General features: G+C 58.2%; 2 protein-coding genes across 11 annotated transcripts in view; one reads left to right on the top strand and one right to left on the bottom strand.

Moving 5' to 3' along the window:
- DLEC1 (DLEC1 cilia and flagella associated protein) overlaps window positions 1–14,937 on the top strand; it is a 106,750-nt gene extending 91,813 nt beyond the window's left edge. For 6 of the 10 annotated variants that reach the window (XM_060307300.1, XM_060307299.1, XM_060307301.2 and 3 more), the window contains 17 exons: window positions 224–334; window positions 1,315–1,445; window positions 2,216–2,407; window positions 3,182–3,252; window positions 3,714–3,865; window positions 5,094–5,212; window positions 5,733–5,803; window positions 8,179–8,375; window positions 8,460–8,570; window positions 8,681–8,806; window positions 8,914–9,008; window positions 9,203–9,287; window positions 9,480–9,698; window positions 10,651–10,812; window positions 11,583–11,736; window positions 11,992–12,078; window positions 12,163–14,937. In XM_060307300.1, coding sequence (XP_060163283.1) covers window positions 224–334; window positions 1,315–1,445; window positions 2,216–2,407; window positions 3,182–3,252; window positions 3,714–3,865; window positions 5,094–5,212; window positions 5,733–5,803; window positions 8,179–8,375; window positions 8,460–8,570; window positions 8,681–8,806; window positions 8,914–9,008; window positions 9,203–9,287; window positions 9,480–9,698; window positions 10,651–10,812; window positions 11,583–11,736; window positions 11,992–12,078; window positions 12,163–12,380 — 2,301 coding nt within the window. In that variant the 3' untranslated portion in view covers window positions 12,381–14,937. Of the gene's footprint in view, window positions 1–223; window positions 335–1,314; window positions 1,446–2,215; window positions 2,408–3,181; window positions 3,253–3,713; window positions 3,866–5,093; window positions 5,213–5,732; window positions 5,804–8,178; window positions 8,376–8,459; window positions 8,571–8,680; window positions 8,807–8,913; window positions 9,009–9,202; window positions 9,288–9,479; window positions 9,699–10,650; window positions 10,813–11,582; window positions 11,737–11,954; window positions 12,079–12,162 lie in introns of those variants that run through there. The other 4 variants (XM_060307302.1, XM_060307305.1, XM_060307303.1 and 1 more) reach the window with 3 other exon arrangements.
- Window positions 9,399–23,441, bottom strand: ACAA1 (acetyl-CoA acyltransferase 1). Its single transcript, XM_030830171.3, has 13 exons — window positions 23,121–23,441; window positions 22,825–22,918; window positions 21,788–21,845; window positions 18,684–18,763; window positions 18,338–18,380; window positions 16,472–16,570; window positions 15,524–15,604; window positions 14,191–14,381; window positions 13,856–14,035; window positions 13,516–13,571; window positions 13,265–13,410; window positions 10,926–12,961; window positions 9,399–10,785 (listed from the first exon to the last, which is right to left on the bottom strand). The coding sequence occupies exons 1-12, from the start codon at window positions 23,295–23,297 to the stop codon at window positions 12,886–12,888; spliced, it is 1,281 nt and encodes a 426-aa protein (XP_030686031.1). The 5' UTR covers window positions 23,298–23,441; the 3' UTR covers window positions 9,399–10,785; window positions 10,926–12,885.
- Window positions 23,442–23,913: the final 472 nt, after the last annotated feature.

Raw genomic sequence — 23,913 nt, 5'->3', positions numbered from 1 at the left:
AGTCCAGAGAACCCCTGACAGGGATGAGGTTCATCTGTGGTGGGAGAGGAGAGGAGAGGGACCTGTGGTTTATCCCCACTCAGGAGCACCCCACCCTGCTGGTCTTGCTGGGGGCCCCCAGTCCGCCAGCCTCCCCAGAGTATGCGGCAGTGCTGAGCCCTCTGTCCGGACCCCGGGTCCATCCTGGAAGCCCAGCACATGACCCCACCCATGTGTCTGCCAGCTCCTGGGGCTCCAAGCAAGCTTCTGCACAGCAAAAGTCTCCCCGAGACGTGGCACGCTGGGCCCCCGTGAGGAGCGCCAGTTCAGCCTAGAGTTGACTGCTCATACCCAGGTGAGTGAGGGCTCAGGGGCCTGCATGCCCAGGAAGCTCCCCCGGCTGCCTGCCTCTGTGCCGGCCAGGAGGTCCACCCCAGACCCCTCTCCTGGGCCGCGTCAGTGGGGACGAGACTTCTTGCATTTGGGTCTGGGGTCCCCACTCCCACTGGGCCTGCTGTCTAGGGACACAGGGCCTGGATGTGCCCTGACACCCTTGGGCACCACCTTTAGCCCTCGCCAGGCCATTCTCTTTGGAGCAGGTGGGCCCAGCTTTCCAGCTGCCTGGAGATGCTGAACAGAGCTGCTGCCCACGGCGGGCCCTGTGTTGGGTGCTGCAGGGGAGTCTGAGCGGCACCCAGGTTCCTCCCAAGAAGGACACAGCTTCTCCTGGGTGCAGCCCACAGGAAGGCCATTGGGCCGAGTGTGCTCAGTACTTGGGTGGTTGCCGGCTATCTGTTTGTGATTCTTGTGGGGAAGGAAACTTCTTCCTCGCAGACACTAGCAGCCCCAGGTCCCAGTCCTCTCTGGCGAACATGTGGACGGTGGGCTTTCTTACACAGCTGAGTCTGAGCTCGAGGGTGACGGCCGGGCCCAGGCTTGGCACAGAGCAGACCTCACGCAGAAAGGGCTTGATTTCTATGGTAGCAGCTTCATCAGGATAAATGTGCGGCTTCTCCAGAGGTCCGCTTGGAGGGGTCTCCTTCACGTGGGGCTGCCCAGGTATTTGGGGCCGACTCACAGCCAGGAGCCCTGAGGAAGGGGCCAGGCCTCCGGTGGGGGGCAGGGGTGGGCTGACAGGCCGGGTCTGGGCATAGTGACCCACTGAAGGGTCTGGGAGCCCTTCCACAGAGATGAGCCTGGACAAGACCTTTGGGTTGAGCGCCCCCCCCCCCCCAAGCAGCCTCCTGTGCTGCTGGAGCCCATCTGAGGCCCCTCTGCTGAGGCCAAGCCCTGGGCTTTACCTGAGTGATGCACCCCCGGTGGGCTTCCTTATAGGACGAGTTGATGGACCTGGCCCTCCCTTGTAACGTGTTGGGCGTGAAGGAGCCACTGGTTCTGGGCATTTCCGGGAAACCCCGGGGACTGCAGGTGGCCATCGCCATCTCTACAGAGGACAGCGACAGCAGGTGAGCCCAGGGCAGGCCCGAGGCCTGGGGGCTGAGGCAGCCGTTAAAAGGACCAGCCTTGAGGTGGTACCAGCCTCCTCCCCGTGATTCCCGCGGCCGGGAAAAGGCCCCTCACAGACTCTCTGGGGACAGCCCCACCTAGCCCATCACCGCCTTCTCTGTGGTCTTTCCCCACACACCAGAGGCGTGGTGTTCAGGCAGGGAGACGGCAGGGGACGGGGCTGTGGGTACCTTGGGCTTTCCCACACGAGGCCTGGCGACCGGGAGACAGGCCGGTCTGCCCCAGACAGGGAGAGCCTGGGGAGTTTGAGGCCTCTCTTGGCATCACAGGTGGGCGAGATGGGAGTCTCTGTGGGGTGGCAGGCAGTTATTTATTTATTTATTTATTTATTTATTTATTGATTGATTGATTGATTGATTGATTGATTGATTGCTGTGTTGGGTCTTCGTTTCTGTGCAAGGGCTTTGTCTAGTTGTGGCAAGCGGGGGCCACTCTTCATCGCACGCACAGGCTCAGTAATTGTGGCTCACGGGCCCAGCTGCTCTGCGGCATGTGGGATCTTCCCAGACCAGGGCCCGAACCTGTGTCCCCTGCATTGGCAGGCAGATTCTCAACCACTGTACCATCAGGGAAGCCCTGGGGTGGCAGCTTAATGAGGGCTTGGAGGATGCAGCCTGGTTTCCGGGCAGCTCTGGCGCCCCCACCCCAGGTGGTTCGCTGGGCAGGGCCAAGGGTGGCGTGTAACCGGGTGCTCGTGGGCTCGGGGCAGTGTTGCCAGTGCAGAGCTGTGGCCAGGCCACCCGGAGAGGCTCCACCTGGACTTCGGCTCAGCAGTGCCGCTGCGGACCCGCGTGAATCGCCAGCTCATCCTGACCAACTGTTCCCCGATACAGACCCCTTTTACCCTCAAGTTTGAGTACTTTGGGAGCCCTGCAAACAGCCTGCGCCAAAAACCCAGCCTGTAAGTCTGGTTTCTTTCAGAGGCGGCTTCTGGGGAGGATGTGGCCTGCTGAGGTGGAGGGCTTCGGACAGGCCAGGTGGTACTGGGGCCCGCGGACGAGGGAGAAGTTATTGTAGGTGGAGGGAACTGTGCGCAGAGATACAGTGAGGCACGCTGCAAAGCTGTAGCTCGGAATCAACTGCAATGAGAGTATTTACACCGAGAGGCTGGCTAAGTTTACCAGCACCCCGCTGCAGACGCCTCGCCACCAAAGCTCCTAAGGTGGGGGTGGGAGTGGGAGCTTCAAAACCACCGACTGCTGGTGTTGCAGGGCACCAGGAACAGCTCCTGAGCCATTAACTTGCCCATTGCAGAAAGTTAGCATGTGTTCAATGCAGGACAGATGTCAGCAGGAAAGAGTGGAAACGGCCTGTTGCAGAAGGCTGGACGAGGGTTGGGGAGTCTGGGCTGGGTTTGCATCCAGGGGTCACCAAGGTGCAGAGCCTGGGGATCGGGGTCCCTGCCCTGGAGCCCTCCTGAGTTTGTTGGGAGGCAATCCCTGGGGCTGGCAGGCGGCCTGCAGCTGGGATGCTTTTGGTGGTAGGGGTGCAGCGCGAGCAAAGACCACAGACAGAGGTGAAGAGGAGGCCTGACCAGCTCTCCCCTGGGAGGAGCAGGCAGGGCCACCTTCCTCCGCTGGGCACCTGGGGGGATGCTGGTTGCCAGGGGAGGTGGCTCAGGTCTGGGGAAGGGCCCGGGTGGCTTGATGTGATTTCCATGTCCCGTCTTGTCAAGCCCCGACATGCCTCCTGCCCTGCTGAAGATGGCTCGGATGCGGGAGCTCTTGGCCAAGCGAGAGCAGCTGGGTAAGAGTCCCAGGGCATGCGCTGAGCCCAGGCCTGGCCAGAGCGGCATTTTGCGTGGCCTTCCAAGGAGGTGGGCCAGTTGCTGCAGGAGGGGACCCTGACCAGAGACCACTTCTCAGCGTCTTTTCTAGCAAGGTCCCTGAGATGGCCGTGGCCTCCACCTGACAGCGCCCCCTCTTTTAAACGAGGCCATCCCCTTGCCAGGGCGTACGGCTTGTGCACAGGGCCTGGCTTCGATTCGGGAGGGGTGGTGGCTCAGAAGGGAGGGCTGAGGCTCGGCCCTTGTGGGAGGTGAGAGAAGCTGGATGCTGGGCCCCAGGCTCCCAGGAGGAGGGTCTGTTTAGCCAGACCAAGGAGAGGCTGTAGGTTGGCTTGTCTGGTTCAGTGCTTTGCTGACGCTTGAGGGTTTGGACCTATTTCCTGCCCTGGGGCCTGAATCCCCATTCCTGGTTCTCCTGCAGAGTTTATGGAAAGCATGCTGTCCCACGGGAAAGGAGCTGCCTTCTTTCCCCACCTCTCCCAGGGCGTGCTGGGGGCCCACCAACAGCTTGCCATTGACCTCACAGCCTGTGCGAACATGTGGGGCGAGTACTGGGACAGCCTCATCTGCACAGTAAGTAAACAAAGTAAACGTGTCCCAAATCCTAGGCTACTGAGTTATTGCACAGAAGATTTTCTTGAACTATTTAGTAAATTGGATGGGTTAGTTATGCTAGATATTTGCTTTAAATTGTGCTGTGCCCAATGACAAAGAGTTGATCACCTTAACATACAAAGCGTTTCTTAACTAACAATAAGGGGGGCAAAAGCATCCCAAATAGGCAAAGGGTTTGAATAGGCAACTCAAGAATGACAAAGAGAGACGGCCAGTGAACGTGAAACATGTCACCAGCACTGGTAACCAAAGAAGTGAGGGTTAAACCACTGAAATACTAGTCTTTGTGAGATTAGCAAGGTTCAAAAGTTGTCAGTGAAGGTGCAGGGGAAAGGTACTCACGTGCATGGCGAGGCCGGCTGGGACATGTGTGCCGCCGTTCAGAGGCACTTCTGCAGGACGCTGGGGACACACAGTTAAGGTTGCCCCAAGGAAAGAAGTGGACACAGGGAACAAGTAAATTCACACCAGGCTTCCTTTTCTTCTCAGCGTTGTTTGTAATAGAGGGGGGGAGAAAAAAGCAAACGGTGTAAACATCCATGTCCATCAGGAGAAGATAGGATGAAAACATTAGGCTACATCCACGCAGTAGAATTCCGGAGCCTGTTAAATGATGCTGTAAACCTTCATTAGTAAAATTATCATATGTTGTAAAGAGAAAAGAGATTACCAAAACAAAGCATGCCCAGAATGTTCCTCATTTATATCTGTGTTTTATGCACACAAGTCTGTCTAGACAGTGGTACACTGAAATGTTAACAGTGAGTCATGCTGGGGGGTGGGGTAGGATCATGGGTGAAATACATTCTATTTTAAATTTAAAAAAGACATTTATCGCTTTTTATTAGCAGAGAAAAATAATAAAGTTATTTCCATTTAAAAGATAAAGAAATTTAATCAAAGGGGCCATAAGAGGCCAAAGACCCTTAAGCTGGGAGATCCGTGCAGTCGCACGCAGGGCTGGGTGGGAGAGCAGGACAGGGAAGCGGGGGCTGGGAGGCCAGGCCTTTGGGGGGGTCTGGGGTGAGTGTCAGACAGCGGGGAGTGAGTCCCCGCCCAGTTGCGACCAAACTTTGGGGACCCTGGGCTGGCTGGAGGAGGGAGGGCCTCGAACGGAGGGGATGGGGAGCCAGGGGTTGTGGTAGGAGCCGGTGCCGAGAGCAACGCATGACTGCTGTTTTTGTAGGTGGGAGACCTGCCTCCAGCGGTCATCCCGGTGCACATGGCGGTGGTGGGCTGCCCCATCAGCTTCCACAGGACCACCCACTACACCGCTGACCAGATCCAGAAGGAGCCTCTTGTCAGGTATCCCTGCCTCGCCCCCGCCCGCCTCCTGCTCTAACCCTCGAAACCCTCTGGCCTCCACCCCGGGCTGCCCACTCCAGCTCATTGCTGTCCCGCTGGCCCAGGGCCACTTGGTGCCACCCAGCTCGAAAGCCCCAAGCCAGGGCTACCCCAGAGGAGAGAGGCCTCAGGGGGCACAGCCGTGATCTGCACATCTCCGAGGGCTTTGCGGGGACAGAAGTACCAAGTAGTCACTTGTGGTCCAAGGTCAGGGCCGGACTTGGGACCCCTCACTCCAACTGCGTTGGGGTCTGTGTGGTTGCAGAGTGGGTGGGGTTTACTGGTGAGCAGTCCTGGGTCATGGTTCACCGGGCACCGCGTGGGGAGGGCCTCCAGCCCTGGGACTCGGTTGCTCTGGGCCGAAGACAGACCGCTATGGGGCCTCCTGCCTGCCTGAGCCCCGGCCCTCCTCTCTCAGGAGAGCTGGCCTGCGGGGTGTGTGCTGGCTGTGGCCCTGCTGACCCTCGTCTCCTGTCTCCAGGTTCGGCACCCAGGTCTCTGGAGGAGACACAGTCACCCGGATCCTTCGCCTGAGTAATTCCAGCCCCTGTGGTGAGATGCTCGCGAGAGAAATCGGGACTCTTGCTGCAGGCTCTGCCGTGTGGTGGGCCAGGCTGGGAGGGAAGATTGGGGTGGGGGAAGCTGATGGCCCACGACCTGGAGCCAAGTGGGCTGGGGTATGGAGGGAGGCCCCCAAGGGCCAAGGTCAGGACTGGCCAAGCCAGTCTTGGGTTGTCAGAGCCACTTCCACCCGAGAAGACAGGACTTATCCTTGCCTGGGGTCTCCCAGTGTCCATGGGCCACAGATGCCCTCCCCTGGTTGGGTTCACTGCATAGGGACAGGCACTTGTAGGGGACACCTTTTCTCTTCCCTTCAGCCAGCAGCCCCTGAGCTATTTGCCAGGTGCTGTGCAAGGAGCTGGGGATACAGGGGCAACAGGACAGCAGGGGCTGTGCCTGATGGGCAGGATGGACGTGACCATGGACTGCCAGCGTAGAGTGCACTGAGTGCAACTATGGGGGCGGCCAGAGTGCTGGGGGTCTGTGTCAAGGGCCATCAGGCTGAGGCCAGGAGGAGAGCGACCCAGCTGGGCCTGAGGGAGCGTATGGGCCACAGGAAGAGCCAGGGCCAGCTGAGAACCAGAGTCTCCTGGGGATTATTTAAAGCACCTTGAGGCTGGGCCACCCCAGACCAAGTGAACCACAGTCTCTAGGGGCAGGGCCTGGGCACTGTAGTTTTTAAGCTCCTCGGGGACTCAAGGGAACATCCTGTTGGTGGAAGAGAGTGGCCACTCTGTGACCTTGCTTGTTTTTGTCCACTGGATCTGTGCATTTGGGGTGCATTGGACCACTCTAATCATATCTTAATCAAGTTCTTCTGGCGTCTGTAGTTTTGCTGTATGTTTTTAGCTTCTGTATTGTTCGATGCACTTGACAGCTAACGAGGCCTCTTATCACCCTGTAACCTTCCTCTTTGGCCCCTTCAGTGCTTAAATCCCACCTCGCCGAAGAGCAGCATTGCTCCCGCTGGTTGTATACTGGCATTTGCCTGGTATGTCTTTGCCCATCCCTCTGTTTTCACCTTTTATGACTTTGATGTGTGTTTCTTTGTAAACAGCCGAGCGCTGAGCTTTAGAAAACCTAATCTATGTATTTCTTCTTATTTTATGATTTATTTCACTGTTACTTTTCTACTTTCTTCGTTTTGCTTTTTGTGACTTCTGTTTTCCCTTTGTTTGATTTGGGATTTCTCTTCTACTTTCCTGGTTACCGTTGCTTCCTTGGGGCTCATCATCACATGCACATTTCTCCGTACCTGAAAGTGAGATTGTCCTCTGCACTTGAGAGTATGGAAGCCACTGGTGGCCTTGGTGAGAGTGATTCCGTGCGTGAAAGAGGCAGATACCAGGTAGTAACCCTAGGGACTACAAGTTCAGGGACCTTGCGTGGGCATGTCTTCACCAGGCATTCATTCCCCAGGGGCGAGCCATGAATCCGAGGTGAGCTGGGAGTGGGGGGAGGCGCTCATGGATTGTTTATCCTCCAAGCTTGCTGTGGAGAGGAGAGGTGGTACTGGAAAGGTCTGGCAGAGGGAAGCTTGTTTAAGTGCTGTGGGGAAGCAGCCAGGAGAGATGGGGAGATGGGACACATCTGGCCCCTGAGAAGAGGGGTGTAGGGATGGGGTAGATGCAGATAGATGGGGGGCTCCGGGCAGGACTTTTTTCTGGGAGGTGAGGTGGGACCACCCACTGAGTGCCAGAGGAGACCAGGGAAGACAGTGTTGTGGTGCAGGTAGGCAGGGACGGCTGAGCAGGAAACAGTGATGGGCAGAGTGGGGGCACAGTTTAGGTTGGGGACATATTTATGGGAGTGGCACGTTGTTTAGAACGCGGGGGACTTGCTCACTGGGGCCTAGATGGTCGGTTCCGTTCCCCCAGGGTTAGGTTTTTGCCCAGTGGGTACAAAGATGGGGGCAAAGAGAGAGATGAGAATCCTGGCCAGACAGTTGCCAGTGGCAGCCCCCAGAGACTCGCCTGGCTGGGGAAGGAAGTGAAAGCAGGCAGGCGCTAAAGGATGGAGGAGGGGAGGAGGCAGGGGACAAGGGGAGTGAAGGGCCCAGGGGTCAGCAAAAAGGCCAGAAGGAAAGGAGGGTGTGGGGAGAGCACACAGGGAGCCGGATTTCTGCATCTGGACATGAAACCTGGTCTTGTGATCCAGAGGGCAAGGGCTGATGGAGCCGATGGCATAAGCCTGTAGACTCTCCTAAAACAAGAATTGCCTGCAAGTGACATTGGGGAGCCAGGCCCCCTCCACCCTGAGTGTGGGAGACCCGGCAGCCTCCGGGGGCTGCAGGGAGTGGGGGGGGGGCCCAGGGAAGAGTCTGCTCCTTCCTTATTCCTCGCCTTTCTCCCCCATGTCTGCCCCAGACATCCGCCTGGACTGGGAGACCTACGTTCCAGAGGCCAGGGAGGACCGGCTGCTGGAGCTGCTGGTGTCCTATGGGCCACCCTTCCCGCTGCGGGACCAAGCTGGGAACGGCCTCCTGTGCCCTGAGACCAGCAGCTCCTTCTGGTCCCCAAGTCCCTCTGACGTGTCCAAGTCCAGCCATGAAGCTGCCCAGTCTGTGAGCAGGGGTGGCGGGAGGGCTGCCGGGCTGTGGCCAGTGGGCCTCGAGCCTGCGTGAGCCTCAGCGACTCCTGGACCACAGGCTGAGGGCGGCTCCAGTGCCGGCGCCTCCCAGGAAATCATCTCGGTCACCCTGCAGGGACGTGAGGGGGTGCCCTCTGACGAGCCGTTCTCCATCAGCCCCAAGCAGGTGGTGAGTTGGGGTGGGGCCGGGAGCTCTGGGCGGGGGTGGGGGGCCGGGGGGGGGTGTCCCCCTGGCCGGGAGGGACAGGCGGCGCTGAGGCTGCTGTGTGCGTCTGCCAGGTGGTCCCCGCAGGGGGCAGCAGCACCATCCGCATCTCCTTCACACCCGTGGTCCTGGGCCCCGACGTCCTGCACAAGGTGGAGTGTACTGGCTCCGCCCTGGGCTCCATGAGCTTGGATGACGAGGTGAGCGCTCCTGGCCTGGGGAGGGCCCCCACCACTGCCTCTCCCTGGGGCAGCTCGCCCGCTGCCTGCTCAGCTCGGGCGCCCGTGATCGGGCTTGTGCTCGGCAGGTGGAGAGGGAGCTTCCGGGGAGGAGGCGCCGCCTGCCGGGCTCGGCTGTGGGACCCGTGAGGCTGCACCTGCAAGGCTACGTGAGGCCCGCGCAGTGAGTCGGCTGGGCTGCCTGGCCTCCCTGCGGCCCGCTGTGGGGGTCAGCCTTCCCTGGCACTGCTGGGGACCAGACAGGGTCCTGGGAGCAAGAGGATGGGGAGGGGAGGGAGAAGCTGGCGGGTGAGCCCAGGGAAAGGCCGGCCAGGGTCAGCTGGGCCCCAGAAGCCCAGCCGTGCCTGTCGCTGGCAGGCTGAGCGTGGAGCTGGACTCTGGCGGCAGCATGGTGTTCTGGCACCAGGCCAGCGACCTCATCCCCGAGCAGCGCTGTGCTGGGGTGAGTGTGCTGCACCCCCCCCCCCAACCGGCCCTCCCGAGCTACCTGGTCCTCAGACGTCTCCCGCGGCCCCCTGTGGGGCACAGGCCTGACAGTCCGGGTCCCCTCCCCCGGGACCCCCCACCCCCCACCCGAGTCAGAGGTTCCGGAGGGCAGAATTGAGTCCCCTCCCCGACCTCTGTGGCCGCCCAGGTGCTGAGTGAGCTGGTGACCACCCACCACCTGAAGCTGACCAACACCACGGACATCCCACACTACTTCCGGCTCCTGGTCTCCAGGCCCTTCTCTGTTTCTCAAGATGGAGTGAGCCGCAGCCACAGGGCTCCCGGTCCCAGCTGGAAGCAGGAGTGCAAGGAGGGGACAGCAGCAGCCGGCAAGCAGCTGGTACTCTACCCACAGGAGAACATGCTGGTCAGTGGGAGCTTCTGTGGTCCCTGCCTACAGTGGGCACACTCACCTGGGCTGGGGCTCACCCTCCTCTCACGTTTGCGCATGCAGCACCCTCCAGGTCGGGACATAGACACAGACAGTGGTGTCCACACACGAACCACACGCTTGGCCCCGCCGTGCGCTGTGCGCTCAGGGGCGGACACCCATCACACGCACCATGTCCAACAAACCCCTCCGCACAGGCCCTCCACGCGCAGGAACGCCCAGACCTATCAGTGTGGACACTCGCGAGTTCCCTCCACCAGTGTCCTGGTCCTGCGAGCACCTCCACGCGGCACAGACCCCCCTTCTTGTGTGCCCTCACGCAGGGTTTCATCACCATCTTTCCATAAACATAAGGCACACCAGAAACACCGTTCCCCAGGCCCCACTGCCAGAGATGAGAAGATCTGGGCTGAGGCCCAGGAACACGTTTCCCTAACAGGTGCCTTTGATGAATCTGTGGATCTGGGTCCACAGACCTGGGTTGGGGAGCCCCGTGTACAAGCCCCATCCTGTTAGGCCCAAGTTACACCCTGGACCCCAGATACCCACTCATGCTCCCCCAGCCCCCTCCCCACAGCCTCCAGGGTGGCCCCTGAGGAAGGCAAAGCTGACTGCACATCCTCTGCTTAAAACCCGGCAGGGGCTCCTCACTGCCCCCAGAACAAAGACACAGGCCTGACTTGGGCCTACGGGCCTGCCCGCAGCCCTGGTCACGCGAGTGGAGCCGCACAATCCTCCGGCCTCTCAGCTCCCGAGGGCCGCTCAGCCCTGTCCCCGGTACTGACAGCTGTTGGGCGGGGAACAGGGCACAGGGTGAGGAGTGAATGCACCAGGCAGGGTCCGCAGGAGGGAAGGATGGAGCTCTGGGCGGGGAGGCTGCCGCCCACCTCCAGCAGTCTGAGGTGACGGCTTGTCCACATCTGCTCAGGTGAATGTGTCCTTTTCCCTCTCCCTGGAGCTGCTCTCCTATCAGAAGCTCCCGGCTGACCAGATGTTGTCTGGAGTGGACATTCAGCAGAGCGCGAGTGGAGAGAAAAAGATGGTCTTCACTCAGAATCTGCTTCTGGAATACAGCAACCAGACCACTCAGGTGAGTCCCAGGCCTGCCTCATGTGTTCAGGTGGGGTCAGAGGAGGACAAACCCCAGTTGTCTGCCCTGGAAGAGGCCTGGCACATGGAGAGATGAGGGTCATCCATCCTTACCTGTCTTAGGAGCTCAGAGCGAGGTGGGGTGCTGTAGGGTGCAAAATCAGGGAAGGCTTCCTGGAGGAGGAGGTGGCATACGAAGCCTGCATGCTGTTTAACAGAGAGAGAAGGGAAACCAGGCCAAGGGAATGGCCTGATGGGTGGGGACTGAGCAGCTGAGGGACGCCTCCTGGGCTCGTGCGGGACTGCGAGCACCAGGTGAGAATACCACGGGCCTCGTTCTGGTTCTGTGGACTGTGACAGCTCCACACCACAGCCCCTCCTGCCCTGAGTTGGAGAGGCCAAGGGAAAAGGTTAGATGGCCCAGGGCCCAAGGGGAGCAGAGGGCCAGACGAGAGGGGAGAGGAAGGCAGTAAGGCGGCCCGACCAGGGAGCAGAAACCACAGAGCTGGATCCAGGGCAGGGGTGGCAGGGGAGTCAGAGGGGAGCAGATGGCGCCTTCCTGGCCCTTTTCCTGCCCAGAATCCCACCAGCATTCCCCGGCTTTAGATGACAGCGCTGGCCCCCTTCCACCAGCTGTGGTGCTGCCTGTACGTCCCTCAGAAGCTGCAGTACTTGGGGTCGGCAGGGCCCCTGTGTCCCTGGGTCAGAGCCCAGTGGGAGTGGGTAAGGTCACCCAGTCCCCACCAAGTTAAAGGTTCTGTCCCCCGCAAGGTGGTGCCCCTGCGGGCCGTCGTGGCCGTGCCCGAGCTGCAGCTCTCCACCAGCTGGGTGGACTTCGGGACCTGCTTCGTGAACCAGGGCCGCGTCCGGGAGGTCTACCTGATGAACCTGAGCGGCTCCCGGAGCTACTGGGCCGTGTTGACAGGTGTGCCATGCCCTTCTCCCTGCTCCCCCGTGCAGCTGGGCCGAGACCCCCAAGAAGGGGCCTGCGTGCCCTGTCCCTGCAGGCTGGCTCCCCAGGGTTGGGCCCACCTGAGAATTCCTGCAGAGGTGGGCAGGAGCAGAGGCGCACCCCCAAGATGCGGGCAGGGGGCCGAGCGTGGAGCTGGCTGCGCTCCTGCATGTCCCCTTCCCCTCACGCAGGCCAGCAGGAGCCAGACAAGGATCCTGTTGCCTTCAGGGTCTCCCCAAGCAGCGGGCTGCTGGAGGCACGACCGGTCAACGCGCCCCCCACCTCCGTCCCCCTCCAGGTTTCCTTCACCGCCAGGTACGGCCCTCCCAGCCTTGCTGGCACTGCCTCTGGAGCCCTGGCCCAGGGCCCCCAACTCATCTCCGCCCCTGCTCCCCACAGGAGCTGTGAGCTGTACGAGTCCACGCTGGTGGTGGAAGGCGTGCTCGGTGAGAAATCCGGCACCCTGCGGCTCCGGGGCCGAGGCTCGTATGACGAGAGATATGCATCACCCTACTAGCTCTGAGCCTCTGCCCTCAACCCCCATTACTGGAAATAAACACGGCCCAGAGCTATGGAGCAGGTTTACTGGGCAAAGGCACCTACTGGAGGACCTCTGAACAGCTCCTGGGATGGAGGGACCCCCCCCCACCCCGCAACCTGCCCCACCACTTCCAGGCCCTGCACCCTGTGTCCTCAGAGCTAATACAAAGGGTCGGCCACGCCCCTGTGGAGACCAGAGCAGTTAAAAGAGTCACTATTCAGATTCAGCAGAGGCAGGACTAGCATACCAAGAACTGGCTCTTTCTTGGGGGAAAAAACCACAGCCACGGAGAGAAGGTAATGCGTTTACTATGTTTACTGCACTCCGCATCCACAGGCCCCTTCCCCCAGGAATCACACGGTGGCCTTGCAGGCTGGGTGAGCCAGGCCAACTTTGCCTGTCTCAGCTAGAGGGGCCCGACAGACGGCAGCCCGATACCTCACCCGCTCCCGTACTGTCTCATCAGTGTTCACATTTGCCAGCTCAGCTGAAGTGCCTTGACTTGCCACTGCCACCAGTGCTGGGACTCCCCAGGTGTCACGTCTGTAGCGCTACTGCCAGAGCACTCGGCTGGGCCTCTTTCAGTTTCCAGGGTATTCGAAGACGGCGGCGGCTCCCATGCCGGTCCCGATGCACATGGACACCACCCCATACGCCCTGTGGAAGCAAAATGTGCTGGTTGGGTGAAGGCACAAAGGGCAGAAGCCCAGCCACCAAGCTCTCCCCGGACCAGGCTGAGCTGGGTGGACCAAGGCCTTCACGGGCACAGGACGCCAGACCTCAGGGAACGTGGTTCCCGGCCTGCCCGCCGAGGGGCGCGCACACGGTGGCCGATGCCTGCCGCAGGCCAGGGGCCGATCTCCTCGGCTCGGAGTGTGTGGGGGGCGGGGGCGCGTACACCTCCCCCCATCAGGCGCACCAGCTGGGCCCCCCCCCGACCCCCACGGGGACCGGCCTTACCGCCTCCCGCGGCGCTTCAGCTCGTTGAGCAGCGTGATGACCTGTCGTGCCCCAGTGCAGCCCAGCGGGTGGCCCAAGGCCACCGCACCCCCCAGAGGGTTCACCTTCTCAGGGGGCAGTTGCAGCTTCTCCACACAGTAGACGACCTGGAGGGAGGCTGAGCATCAGTGTAGCTCCCTCCCCAGTCCCCCGCACCACCCTCCCGCTGCCTCCAACTGGGCGACCCAGGCAACAATGCAAAACAGGCTCACCTGACTTGCGAAGGCCTCATTGATCTCAAAGATGTCCACGTCCTCCACCGTCAACCCTGCAGGCAAGCGGAAAAGACCTGAGCTGACCCAGCGGCCCCTTAGCAGGCTTCTCAGACTCCCTGGGGCCCTACGCCATCCATGGCCTGGAGGCTGGGCTGCCCGGTGTGTCTGCCTCTGTTCCAGATGGGTGAGCGGGTCCCAGGTGTGGGGTCAGGAAGGGGTCGGGGTGCCCCACCTTCACTCTGCGGCACCCACAGGCCCACCCCGGGCACCCGCCTCTGGCAACAGCACGAGAGGCAGGGGCTGGATCCAAACCTAGGGTGTGAAGGAGCCATCTTACCTGCTTTTTGCAAAGCTACAGGGATGGCATAGGCAGGTCCAACGCCCATGATGTCAGGCGGGACCCCAACCACTGCGTAGGACCTCAGGACCCCAAGGATGGGAAGGCCCAACTCTTCTGCCTTGGACCTCCTGGCCAGCAGGATGGCAGCTGCCCCGTCACTCACCTGGCTAGAGTTTCCTAGAGGCAAACCACAGGGTTAAGGAGGCCTCGGGGCAGCTCCGAGGAGGTCCAGACCTTCCATATCCACCCTGCCCGGTGGCTCCAGGCTCCCAGAGGAGAACACCCGGCACGGAAGCAGCCCCCTCCTCACCCCACCCCCAGCCCAGTCTCACCAGCTGTGGTAGAGCCCCCCTTCTTGAAGGCAGGCTTCAGTTTGGCCAGGCCCTCCAGGGTGGTGTCGGGGCGGATGCCCTCATCGTGGGCCACGGTGACACTTCTCTCAGTGCCCTTGTCATCACGGACCGTGGTGGTCACAGGCACAATCTCAGCTTGGAAACAGCCCTTGCTCTGGGCTCTGGCTGCCCTGCCAGCACCGTGGACAGCCAGGCTCAGGTTTCCATGGGGTTACCTTCCTTCCTGGGGTCCCTCCCTGAGGCCTCCGCCTCCTGCCCTGCCCTCTGGGACAGACATGCAAGCTCAGACTGCTACATGCGGGGTCACACTCACCTCGGGGGCAGTGCACAGGGTCCCCTACTACCCCACCTGCCCTGGGACTGGGAAGCCCAGGGCTTTACAGGGACTTCTTGGCCATCAGCCTTAGATCTTCAGATCCTGGCTTATCCCAACCTCAAAGGGGAGGGGGAAGTTTGGAAGTGGCGGCTCCCCTTTGAGACCTTCACCCAAGAGGGACTAAGTCAAACTGAGGCTGGAGCCCCAGGAATATTTGCGCTGGGTTCTGCCAGCTTTTCTGTTCCCTCCCGTCGCTCAATTCCATCCATTCCCCATGTTTCCACGTGATTAAAATGACATATACTACCCTGAATATATCTATGCAAAATTTGCATGAGTGACACGATTAACACAGACTTGTTAGTGAAATAAAATCTTTTAAATGTCAAAATAAAATAAAATGCCATATACCAAACTACCGGACGAATCTTTGTATTTAAACAGTGTAAAAGCACAGGGCATTTTAGGGTGGTCCTTGCAATCATGCAAAATGTAAGGGCCCACAGGCATTCCCATGGGGAGGAAGCCACGGCTTTCACCAAATTCTCAAATGGTTACTTGCACCCAAGTGGCTAAGAACCACTGCCTCAGTGTCCCCAGCCCCTGCCTCAGGATGCTACCCCAGACTCAGGGATGCCAGGGTCCCCGGCAGCACTGGCTCCACCCTCCAGGCTATCCAGAGAAGCCTGTGGTTACCATGTCTAATCACCAAACCACAGCCAACTAGAGAAGAGCCCTGGCCCTCCTTACACTCTCAATAAATGGATGGGGAAACCGAGGCCAAGCTACGGAAAGACACTCAGGGTAAACAGACTGTAATGGGACACAGTGCTAACTGCACAGTGGCCCCCCCGCCCTCCCCCACCTCCCCCTTCTGGGAGGTAGAGGCTTAGAAACCAGTGGTAGCCTAAGGGCAGCTCCACCTGAGATCACTTAGGACAGCCTCCAAACCTCACTCTCCAGCCCCTTAAACATCTCACCCCAAATAGCACTTACTTTTGCTGGGAAGCCAGTGCAAAGGTATCCTGCTTCTCCCGCGAAATGCCAAATCGCTCGGCTACGTTCTCTGAGGTTATCCTAGAACACAGACAACAACAGTGAGCGTGGAGCCAGACAGCCTGGGGACGGGCCCCAGGGCTGCAGGCAGGAGAACCGGAGGGCCTGTCTGTGCCACAGTGACAGTAGTGATGACTCAGGGCGGAGCACAGGCAGGGAGTCAGTGACGCTGGCCAGACTCTAAGACGCCTGTTCACCAGAGACCAGCACACAGGAGGGCGTGGGTAGGGCACTAACTGGCTTGGCCAGCTTCTCCTGTGCCTCAATGAAAAGTGCTTTACCGTGGGAGAGGAGTCCCCCTCTGGGAAGGCCACACCCAGCTTTCTGCTCCCCGTAGCTGGAGCCTCCCCTCATCCTGGGAGCCCAGAGCCACAGAGGGGCCTTTGGCCGGGGCTTCTGGCTTTACAGGCTTCCCTCGGAGATGGTCCCTGGATGTGGAGGCAGCCGCACATCCCCTCACACGTCCAGCGGAGCCACGACTCCCTGCCCATGGACCCCGGGGGTGGCTCTGGATGCCTTTGATGCTGCACTGACAGGGCCCAAGGGCCCTCGCCAGCATGGCCGGTGAGCAAAAGCCTCCCGCCTCCTCAACTTTCTAGGCCTCCAAGGCTTTAGGGTGCAGCTGCCATCATGCCTTGTGTGACTGAGCCCCTCAGGGTGGGAGTGACAGGCTGGGCCATGCTTGGAAACCCAGAGGCACAGAGCGGACTGGGGGCCTCAGGACACGGAAGTCAGGGCCAGCACTAAGTCCCATGCCCAGAGTCCCTGCAGAGCAGACCAGGGCCGAAGGCGGGAGGCCACAAGATAATCCAAGTTCCTGCACCCCTGCTCCGGGGCAGGCAGGGAGCTGAGCGGGGACAGGCACACGGAGCCACGGTGGGCGCTCACCCCATAGGAATCAGGCAATCTCTGGCCTTCTCCTTCTCCACCAAGCGAGAGGTAACATTTCCAGGGTTCCCTCTGTCTGCCAGGGACATGGACTCCACCCTGAAGAGGAGGTGATCATCAGCGGGACTCCCCACGGAGAGCTCTGCGTCTGGCAAGTGCTGGGAAATGGCCAGGGAGCTCAAGGCAGAGCACTGGCCGGCAGCACAGAGCTGGGGGTGCAGGGCTGCTGAGCCCCAGCCGCACCCTCGCCCCCACCGCTGCACAGTCCACATGCCTGGGCAGGGCCTCACTTCCCAGCACAATTGGTCCTGCAGCCAGTCCCAAGGAAGGCAGCCTAGTGTTGGCCACCGTGGGAGAAACACATCTAAGGAGCCCGGGCCCTGCCCTCAGGGGCCACAAATTCAGCGGAAAGAAGAGACAAATGTTTCAAAAGCTGCACATCAAAGAGCAAGCCGACCTGCATAGACCAGGAGGTGCTAGGAGCCCAGGGAAACACGAGCGATCTCAGTTTAGTGTGGTCAAAAGGGCTTCCAGGAGGTGGCAGGATACAAGGCCTCAAAGGATGACAACACATAACCTTGACTGCACGCTTTTCATGCGCCCAGCGCTACTGTAAAAATCTTTTCTGGGAATTCCCTGGCCGTCTAGCGGTTAAGACCGCGCTTCCACCGCAGTGGGCACAAGTTCGATCCCTGGTCGGGGAACTAAGGTCCCGCACGCCCTGCAGTGTGGCCACCCTGCCCCCGCAAAAAAAAAAAAAAAAAAAAAGTCTTTTCAGGTATAAGAGCACTTTGAACAGTGTCAGGCTCAGAGAAGCTGAGTTAACTTGTCCATGGTCACTCAGCCAGGATCCAAATTTAGGTAGTCTGGCTTCAGAGCCCACTGCCACCTAGGATATCCTGGGCTACTCATCACGATCACAGTCTACGGGGAACAGTCAGCCTGTGACATGGGGGAATGTCCTGGCCCCAAATCCTTAATACCCTAGTAACACAGTCTTTTAATTTGCTTGGGGACTCAGATACCCTCTAAGAAACACATGAAGGCTCCGACCTTCTCCTCAGGTCACCCACACCCCCGTCCCTCCTCCAGTAAGATAGAAACTAGAGGGCAGCCTGGGCAGTGGCCTTTGCCCGGCCAAAGTCCCTGCAGTTTGGTCTTTGTGTTTATCTACAACTGCAGACACAGGGCAGTACAGCAAGTGCCAAGTGGCACAGCTCTGAGACGGCCCAGCAGGGCTCCAATCGAGAAATGCTATGGAGAGGAACTGAGAGGCAGAGGGCGCACATCAGGATCCTGGGGCTGCTGGCCTCCCCGAGGCTGCCGGCACCCGACGCCCACCCCAGCCTACCCCTCCCTGGGCTCCACACGCTGCAGCTAAAAACGGAGTCACAGCTGACGGGGACAAAACCACCACAGATCTGACCGTGTCCCTCAGAACCCAGGAGGCAGCTGGAAGTTTCCACCTTGGTCAGGGTGGGGGACAGCCAGCCTGTGAAATGAACAAGCTAGTTCTACAGCAGGCAGCTGTCTCTGGCTCTAGGGAAGCGAAACTGCTCTTTCTCTCAGCAGCCATCCTGAATCAACAAGGGCCACAGACAGAAACCCAGTGCCGTATTTCCTCACAATGCTTGCCCACATTTCCAGCCCGACAGATTTCCAAGAAAGAAAGCTCTTCAAAGCCCACTTCCTCTGGTGCTGAGAGATGTGAGCGGTTCCCGAGCAGCCAGAGCTGGGGACCACTTCTAAGTGCCTGCAAGGGCCAGGGGAGAATTCTAAAATCATGGCCTCTGGGAACTCAGGAGGTGAACATTAGTTTCACTGGTACAAGTCAGTTAATAAGCTCCAGCAGGAAAAAATTCTTACCCACAAGCCATGCCAATGTCATAAGACCCATTTCTGATGCCACCTGCAACAAAAGCATTTCATAAACATCCTTCCCCAGAGTCCATCTGTCCTGGGAACAGGGGAGCCTCTTCCCCACCTGGTCTCTAAGTGGGACTCAGCCCCAGCCTCAGAGATAGAAGACCCAGGAGTGTCCAGAAAAGGCTGGGGGTGCAGTGAGGGGCTCTCCTCCAGGCTTTCTGAGATTACGGTCCTGTCAGAAATCCTTACTGCTTGCCCAGCAGACAGTGACTCTGACGACCCAAACCCGAGGAGCCAGGAACAAGGCCAGGCCGCAGCACTGGGTGCCCACCCAGTCAGAACTTACCAGCTATGCTGGCCACCGCCTGGAGCCCTGACGAACACTGTCTATTGACAGCTGACAAAGGCACGGTCTCTGGGATGTCACTGAAACAGAAAGTGAGAACAGAGTCAGCCCCCTCTCCCCTGCCAGGCTCTCAGGGAAAGCAGGCCTGTGCTCCTGGCCAACATGACTGCCCCTTCAGGAGACAGAAAGCCCAGGGGAACAAACCCAGCAGCCCTGCCCCTACTCCAGGCCTGACCTACACTGGGCAAACCCCATCTCTGCAGGTGCTTGCTCCCCAGTGCCCCACAATCACATGCCCTTCCACCCTGTGATTCTCCTCATCCAAGGCCAAGCACAGCGCAAACGCAAGAGAAGGCTGGCTGGGCCACAGGGGTCCTTCTTTCTCTTCCTTTGAAGATTCAAAAATTAAAACTGTATATCCCTGTTTCCCATGAAGAATAGAGAAGAGGGCCTGTGGCCAAGACAGAGAACCAGTGCAAAATAAATGTCTGAAGTACGACAGATGGCCAACAGGCACGTGAAAAGATGTTCAACGTCGCTAATTCTTAGAGAAATGCAAGTCAAAACTACAATGAGGTATCACCTCACACCAGTCAGAATGGCCATCAAAAAGTCTACAAATAATAAATGCTGGAGAGGGTGTGGAGAAAAGGGAACCTTCCTATACTGTTGGGGGAATGTAAATTGATACAGCCACTACGGAGAACAATACGCAGGTTCCTTAAAAAACTAAAAATAGTGTTGCCTTATGATCCAGCAGTCCCACTCCTGGGCATAAATCTAGAGAAAACCATAACCCCAACGATCGCTGCAGCACTATTTACAATAGCCAAGACATGGAAGCAACCTAAATGTCCATCAAAAGAGGAATGGATGAAGAAGATGTGGTACATATATACAACGGAATATTACTCAGCCATAAAAAGAACGAAATAATGCCATTTGCAGAAACATGGATGGACCTACAGATTGTCATACTGAGCGAAGTAAGTCAGACAGGGAAACACAAATATCATATGATATCACTTATATGTGGAATCTAAAATATGACACAAATGAACTTATCTACGAAACAGAAATGGACTCACAGACAGAGAATAGACTTGTTTTTGCCAAGGGGGGTTGGGTAGGGGAGAGATGAAGTGGGAGTTTGGGATTAGCAGATGCAAACTATTATATATAGAATGGATAAACAACAAGGTCCTACTGTATAGCTCAGGGAACTATACTCATTATCCTGTGATAATCCATAATGGAAAAAAATATATTAAAAAACAATGTATATATATGTATAACCCAATCACTTTGCTGTACAGCAGAAATTAACACATTATAAATCAACTATACCTCAGTTAAAAAAAAAAAAAGAAATGTCTCAAGTATGAGGCTAGAAACCATCCCCACTCCTCAGCCTTACTAGTAACCATGTGGCCTTTATGTTCCCATTGTCTCTGGAAAGGCTGTTCCCAGCTGGACAAAAATCCCTGATGGGTACTAGGTATTCTAACATCCCTTCTTCTGACGGGTTCCCCCAGATTCTCACACTGGTTCCAGCCCTGGAAGCTGGTGAGGCTGCGTCTGCCAGTGTAACCTGTGCTGGCCAAGGGTACAAAGCCCTGGGGAAATCCCCAGACCCATGGACTCAGAACCTCAGGGGTGAAAGCACTGTTGATTCTGTTGATTCTGGCGTGCAGCCAGCGTCAGGAACCTCTGGGCTAGTGCCCAGGCCAGGCTCTGCTGAGACCCCCTTGGGTGGATAGTCTCCTAGGTCCCTGTAGCCTGTTTAACCCTTCCCAGGTCCCCTAACTCCCTACTACCTAGTTACCACCCCTTCACCCAATCCACCAAGTGTTCATTAAACACCTACTTGGTATGAGGCACCACTGGAGGGATGCTGACATGCTTATAATACAGAGCCCTAGAGGATGCCCAACCACACACAGAAAGTGAATTAACTAGCAGAGACTACAATAACAGAGCAAGGTGGCAAATCACATCACAAGGAAACACGTGGCTAGCGACTGGAAAAGAATGGGCCCTCGTTTTAAGCTTGGGAACTCAGAGAAGTCTGGTCAAAATGGTGAAACTGTGTTTGAACAGAGTTTAACTGGGGCAGAGAGGGGAGGTAGGGACAGTACTGCAAGGGGACAGAAAGACCAGCTTAGGGAAGGCAGTGGGCAGACAGGCTGGTTGAAAGAGGAAGCAGCAGGCAGATTAGGCTAGAAGTCAAATCTGGAGCCAAATCGCTGGAATCTTTGAAATCCAGGCTAAGCAGTCTGAACTTCTCCTAGTCTCCACAGGTTTTGTCAGTTTTCCTGTTCCTTCACTAGTTCACGTTCCTGTTGTTTCTTCTCCACGAAGCTGGGAGTACACAGCTCAGTGGCTCTTAAATCGACATGTGAAAATAATTTAAACCTCCTCCCTGTCTTAGGACAACAAGTGGTAAAGGGCAATTCACCAGGGCCCCTTCTGGGCTACCCTTCACCCCAAGATTCTGCGCTGTCCCCAAGCCTCTGCTGATGGGCTAGCATTTAAAAAGCTCAAAATCAGGGCTTCCCTGGTGGCGCAGTGGTTGAGAGTCCGCCTGCCGATGCAGGGGACACGGGTTCGTGCCCCGGTCCGGGAGGATCCCACACGCCGCGGAGCAGCTAGGCCCGTGAGCCATGGCCGCTGAGCCTGTGCGTCCGGAGCCTGTGCTCCGCAACGGGAGAGGCCACAACAGTGAGAGGCCCGTGTGCCGCAAAAACAAACAAACAAAAAAAAGCTCAAAATCACTCTTCAGTGTGCCAACCTGCTTATTTACTTGACAAGAGGACAGAGTTCACAAGCAACAAGCTGATTTTGGCTTAGGAAAATCAGGCCACAAGGAACTTTTTGCTCCAGTCCCAAAGGCCGTCTGTCCTGGCTCAGCGCTGGGAAACACACCCTCCCTTCAAAGTAGGGGGAAGGCAGCATGCAGAAAAGCAGGGTGCTGAGGACCCTGGCTGTGTCCAGGTCTGGTGTCCAATCCTGATCTTCTCCCCACAACAGGCTGAGTTCTCTGGGACCTGAGCCCAAGCAAGAGCGTGAATAGCCAACCCAGGGCAAGAACTGGAAAAGTTTACCTCAGAAACTGGGCAATTCGGGCCATTAATGCTCCGGCCCCAGGCTGAAGCACATTTCCTGTGGACAACAAACCTTTATTCAGTGCCAGGCACTAAGGTACAGCTGTGATTACCAAGAGGGGGGCATTCCAGATCTTCCTTCAGAAACAGTGGAATTTCAAGGTCTGGAGCAGGGGCAGCCAGCTATACAGCAGCTTGTCCTGGCCATACACTAGATCCAGTCCCTGAGAGGCCCAAGCTCCCTTGCCCATGCAACCTGCTTTTCCAAATCAGCACACACTAGGGAGGTCGCCTGCCTTTAAAAGGTTAACATGGAAAGAAGAATGCAGTGCAAAGCTTTAAGTCTGAAGAAGTAGTTCTGTCAGTTAGGAAAGTGTTTTTGAAATGCACACCTTCCCCTAAGTGTCCTCCACCAAGCCCTGCTGGCACTCCAGGGGTGGAACAGTGATCCCCCATCTAGGGCTGACACTTAGGTGATGTGACTCTTACCATATAATGTTATGTTTCCAGGCTAGAGGAGCAGAGTTGGGGAAAAAGGGTTGGACTGAAGGTCAAGAGGTCCTGGATTCAGGTCCAAGCTCTGCTGCAAATTCCCCAGGCCTCAGTTTCTCCATCTGCCTCAGTTTCTCCATCTGTAAGTGCGGGGCTGGACTAGATGGGTTTTGATGCTCCAAACTCCCTCTGTTCTACCCTGGCATAGATAGTACGTCAGGATGGGTACAGAACCCTAGCCTCCAGTCTCTTAGGGTGTTCTCAAACTCCTGTGCCAAGACCCTGGCGTTGAAATGTCACTTGAGATCCCAGCTTTCTATCACACTTAATATGCAGAATGTGCTTGGAGCGGGCACAGAAAATGCCTGGAGGCGGGGGTGGGGGGGGTGGAGTCTATAGCCCGAAAAGGACGATTACAGTCAGCTGCGTGAAGTCCATCGACATTCCCCTCAGGGAAAACACCTGGAAAGTGCCTGGTGTTTGAGGAGGGCTTCGGCGTAATGGGAAGGCGAGAACCGAGCGCAGGGCCCGGGTAGTGCACTCACCCACGCAGATATCTCCCAGCTGGGCCGGGCTCAGCTTGACGTCCTGGAGAACCGCGGTCATGACGGCGGAGAGAAGTTCGTCGGGGGTGGTGTCCTGCAGCGGGAAGCGCGCGGCTGGCGGCGATGCTCGGGGTTCCCAAAATCCCAGCTCCCCCAGCCCCACCCCAGAGACACAGAGCGGTCCAACTCGGGCGCGGAGCCACCACCGACGCCGAGGGTTACCGAACAGAGGAGCCAGACGCCAGCCCGCCCCGGGCCGCCATCTCACACCCGGCGCCCGAGCCCAGGGGTCTCACCTTGAAGCCGCCGCGGCCCGACCGGCCAATGGCCGTGCGCCGCCCGTGCACCACCACTACATCCTCCGCCGACTTCCGCGGAGCGCCGCTCCAACACGGCGCGGCCCGCGGCGCCGGCTCCGGGCCCGAAGCGGGCTGGCGGTTCAGGTGACCCAGCACCACCTGCAGCCTCCGCATCGCGTAGCTCGGCAGGGTAAAGCCCCAACCAGCCAGCAGCAGAGAGTAGCAACCAACAGACCAACGCCCGCGCAGGCGCTGAACCGTACCTCTGACCACCCGCTTCCTCTATCCTAAGCCCCGCCCGCAACCCTGCGGGTCTGACTGGCCCTTCCCTCTAAGGTCCCGCCCACCTCCCGCCTCAGACAACCAGAAGGCGAGTCTGCCTGAGGTCCCGCCCCTGCCGCAAATGGAACCTCCTAAAGTTGAACCCAAGGTCTTTCCACTCAAAGCCCCGCCTACAGTAGCCTCAGGCGGCTGCCAACCAGGAGGTGGGCTTTTTTGAAGCCCCGCCTAGAAATACAGACAGGAAACCTTTCTACTTGCAGCCCCGCCTACTGCCAAACCCGAGGCGGGTCTCCAACAGCCCCATTGGTATCTTGAAGCAAATTTCACCATTGCCAGGGGTCCCTTTCCCTACAACTCTGCCCTCTGCCCGCCACCAAACAGAAGGCAGGTTCGTCAGGAGTGCCGCCTACAGCTTCTTGTCGGGAAAGAGGGGCCAGCGACTATAATTCCTCTTCCCCTTGCCTATCCTTCTCTGCTGTCTCCCCCAAGCTGGGGGACCTAAATAATT

Source organism: Globicephala melas, chromosome 11 (assembly GCF_963455315.2).
Source record: "Globicephala melas chromosome 11, mGloMel1.2, whole genome shotgun sequence".
NCBI lineage: Eukaryota > Metazoa > Chordata > Mammalia > Artiodactyla > Delphinidae > Globicephala > Globicephala melas.
Note: the sequence above shows the minus strand (reverse complement) of the source record. Positions and strands in the feature narration are given on the sequence as shown.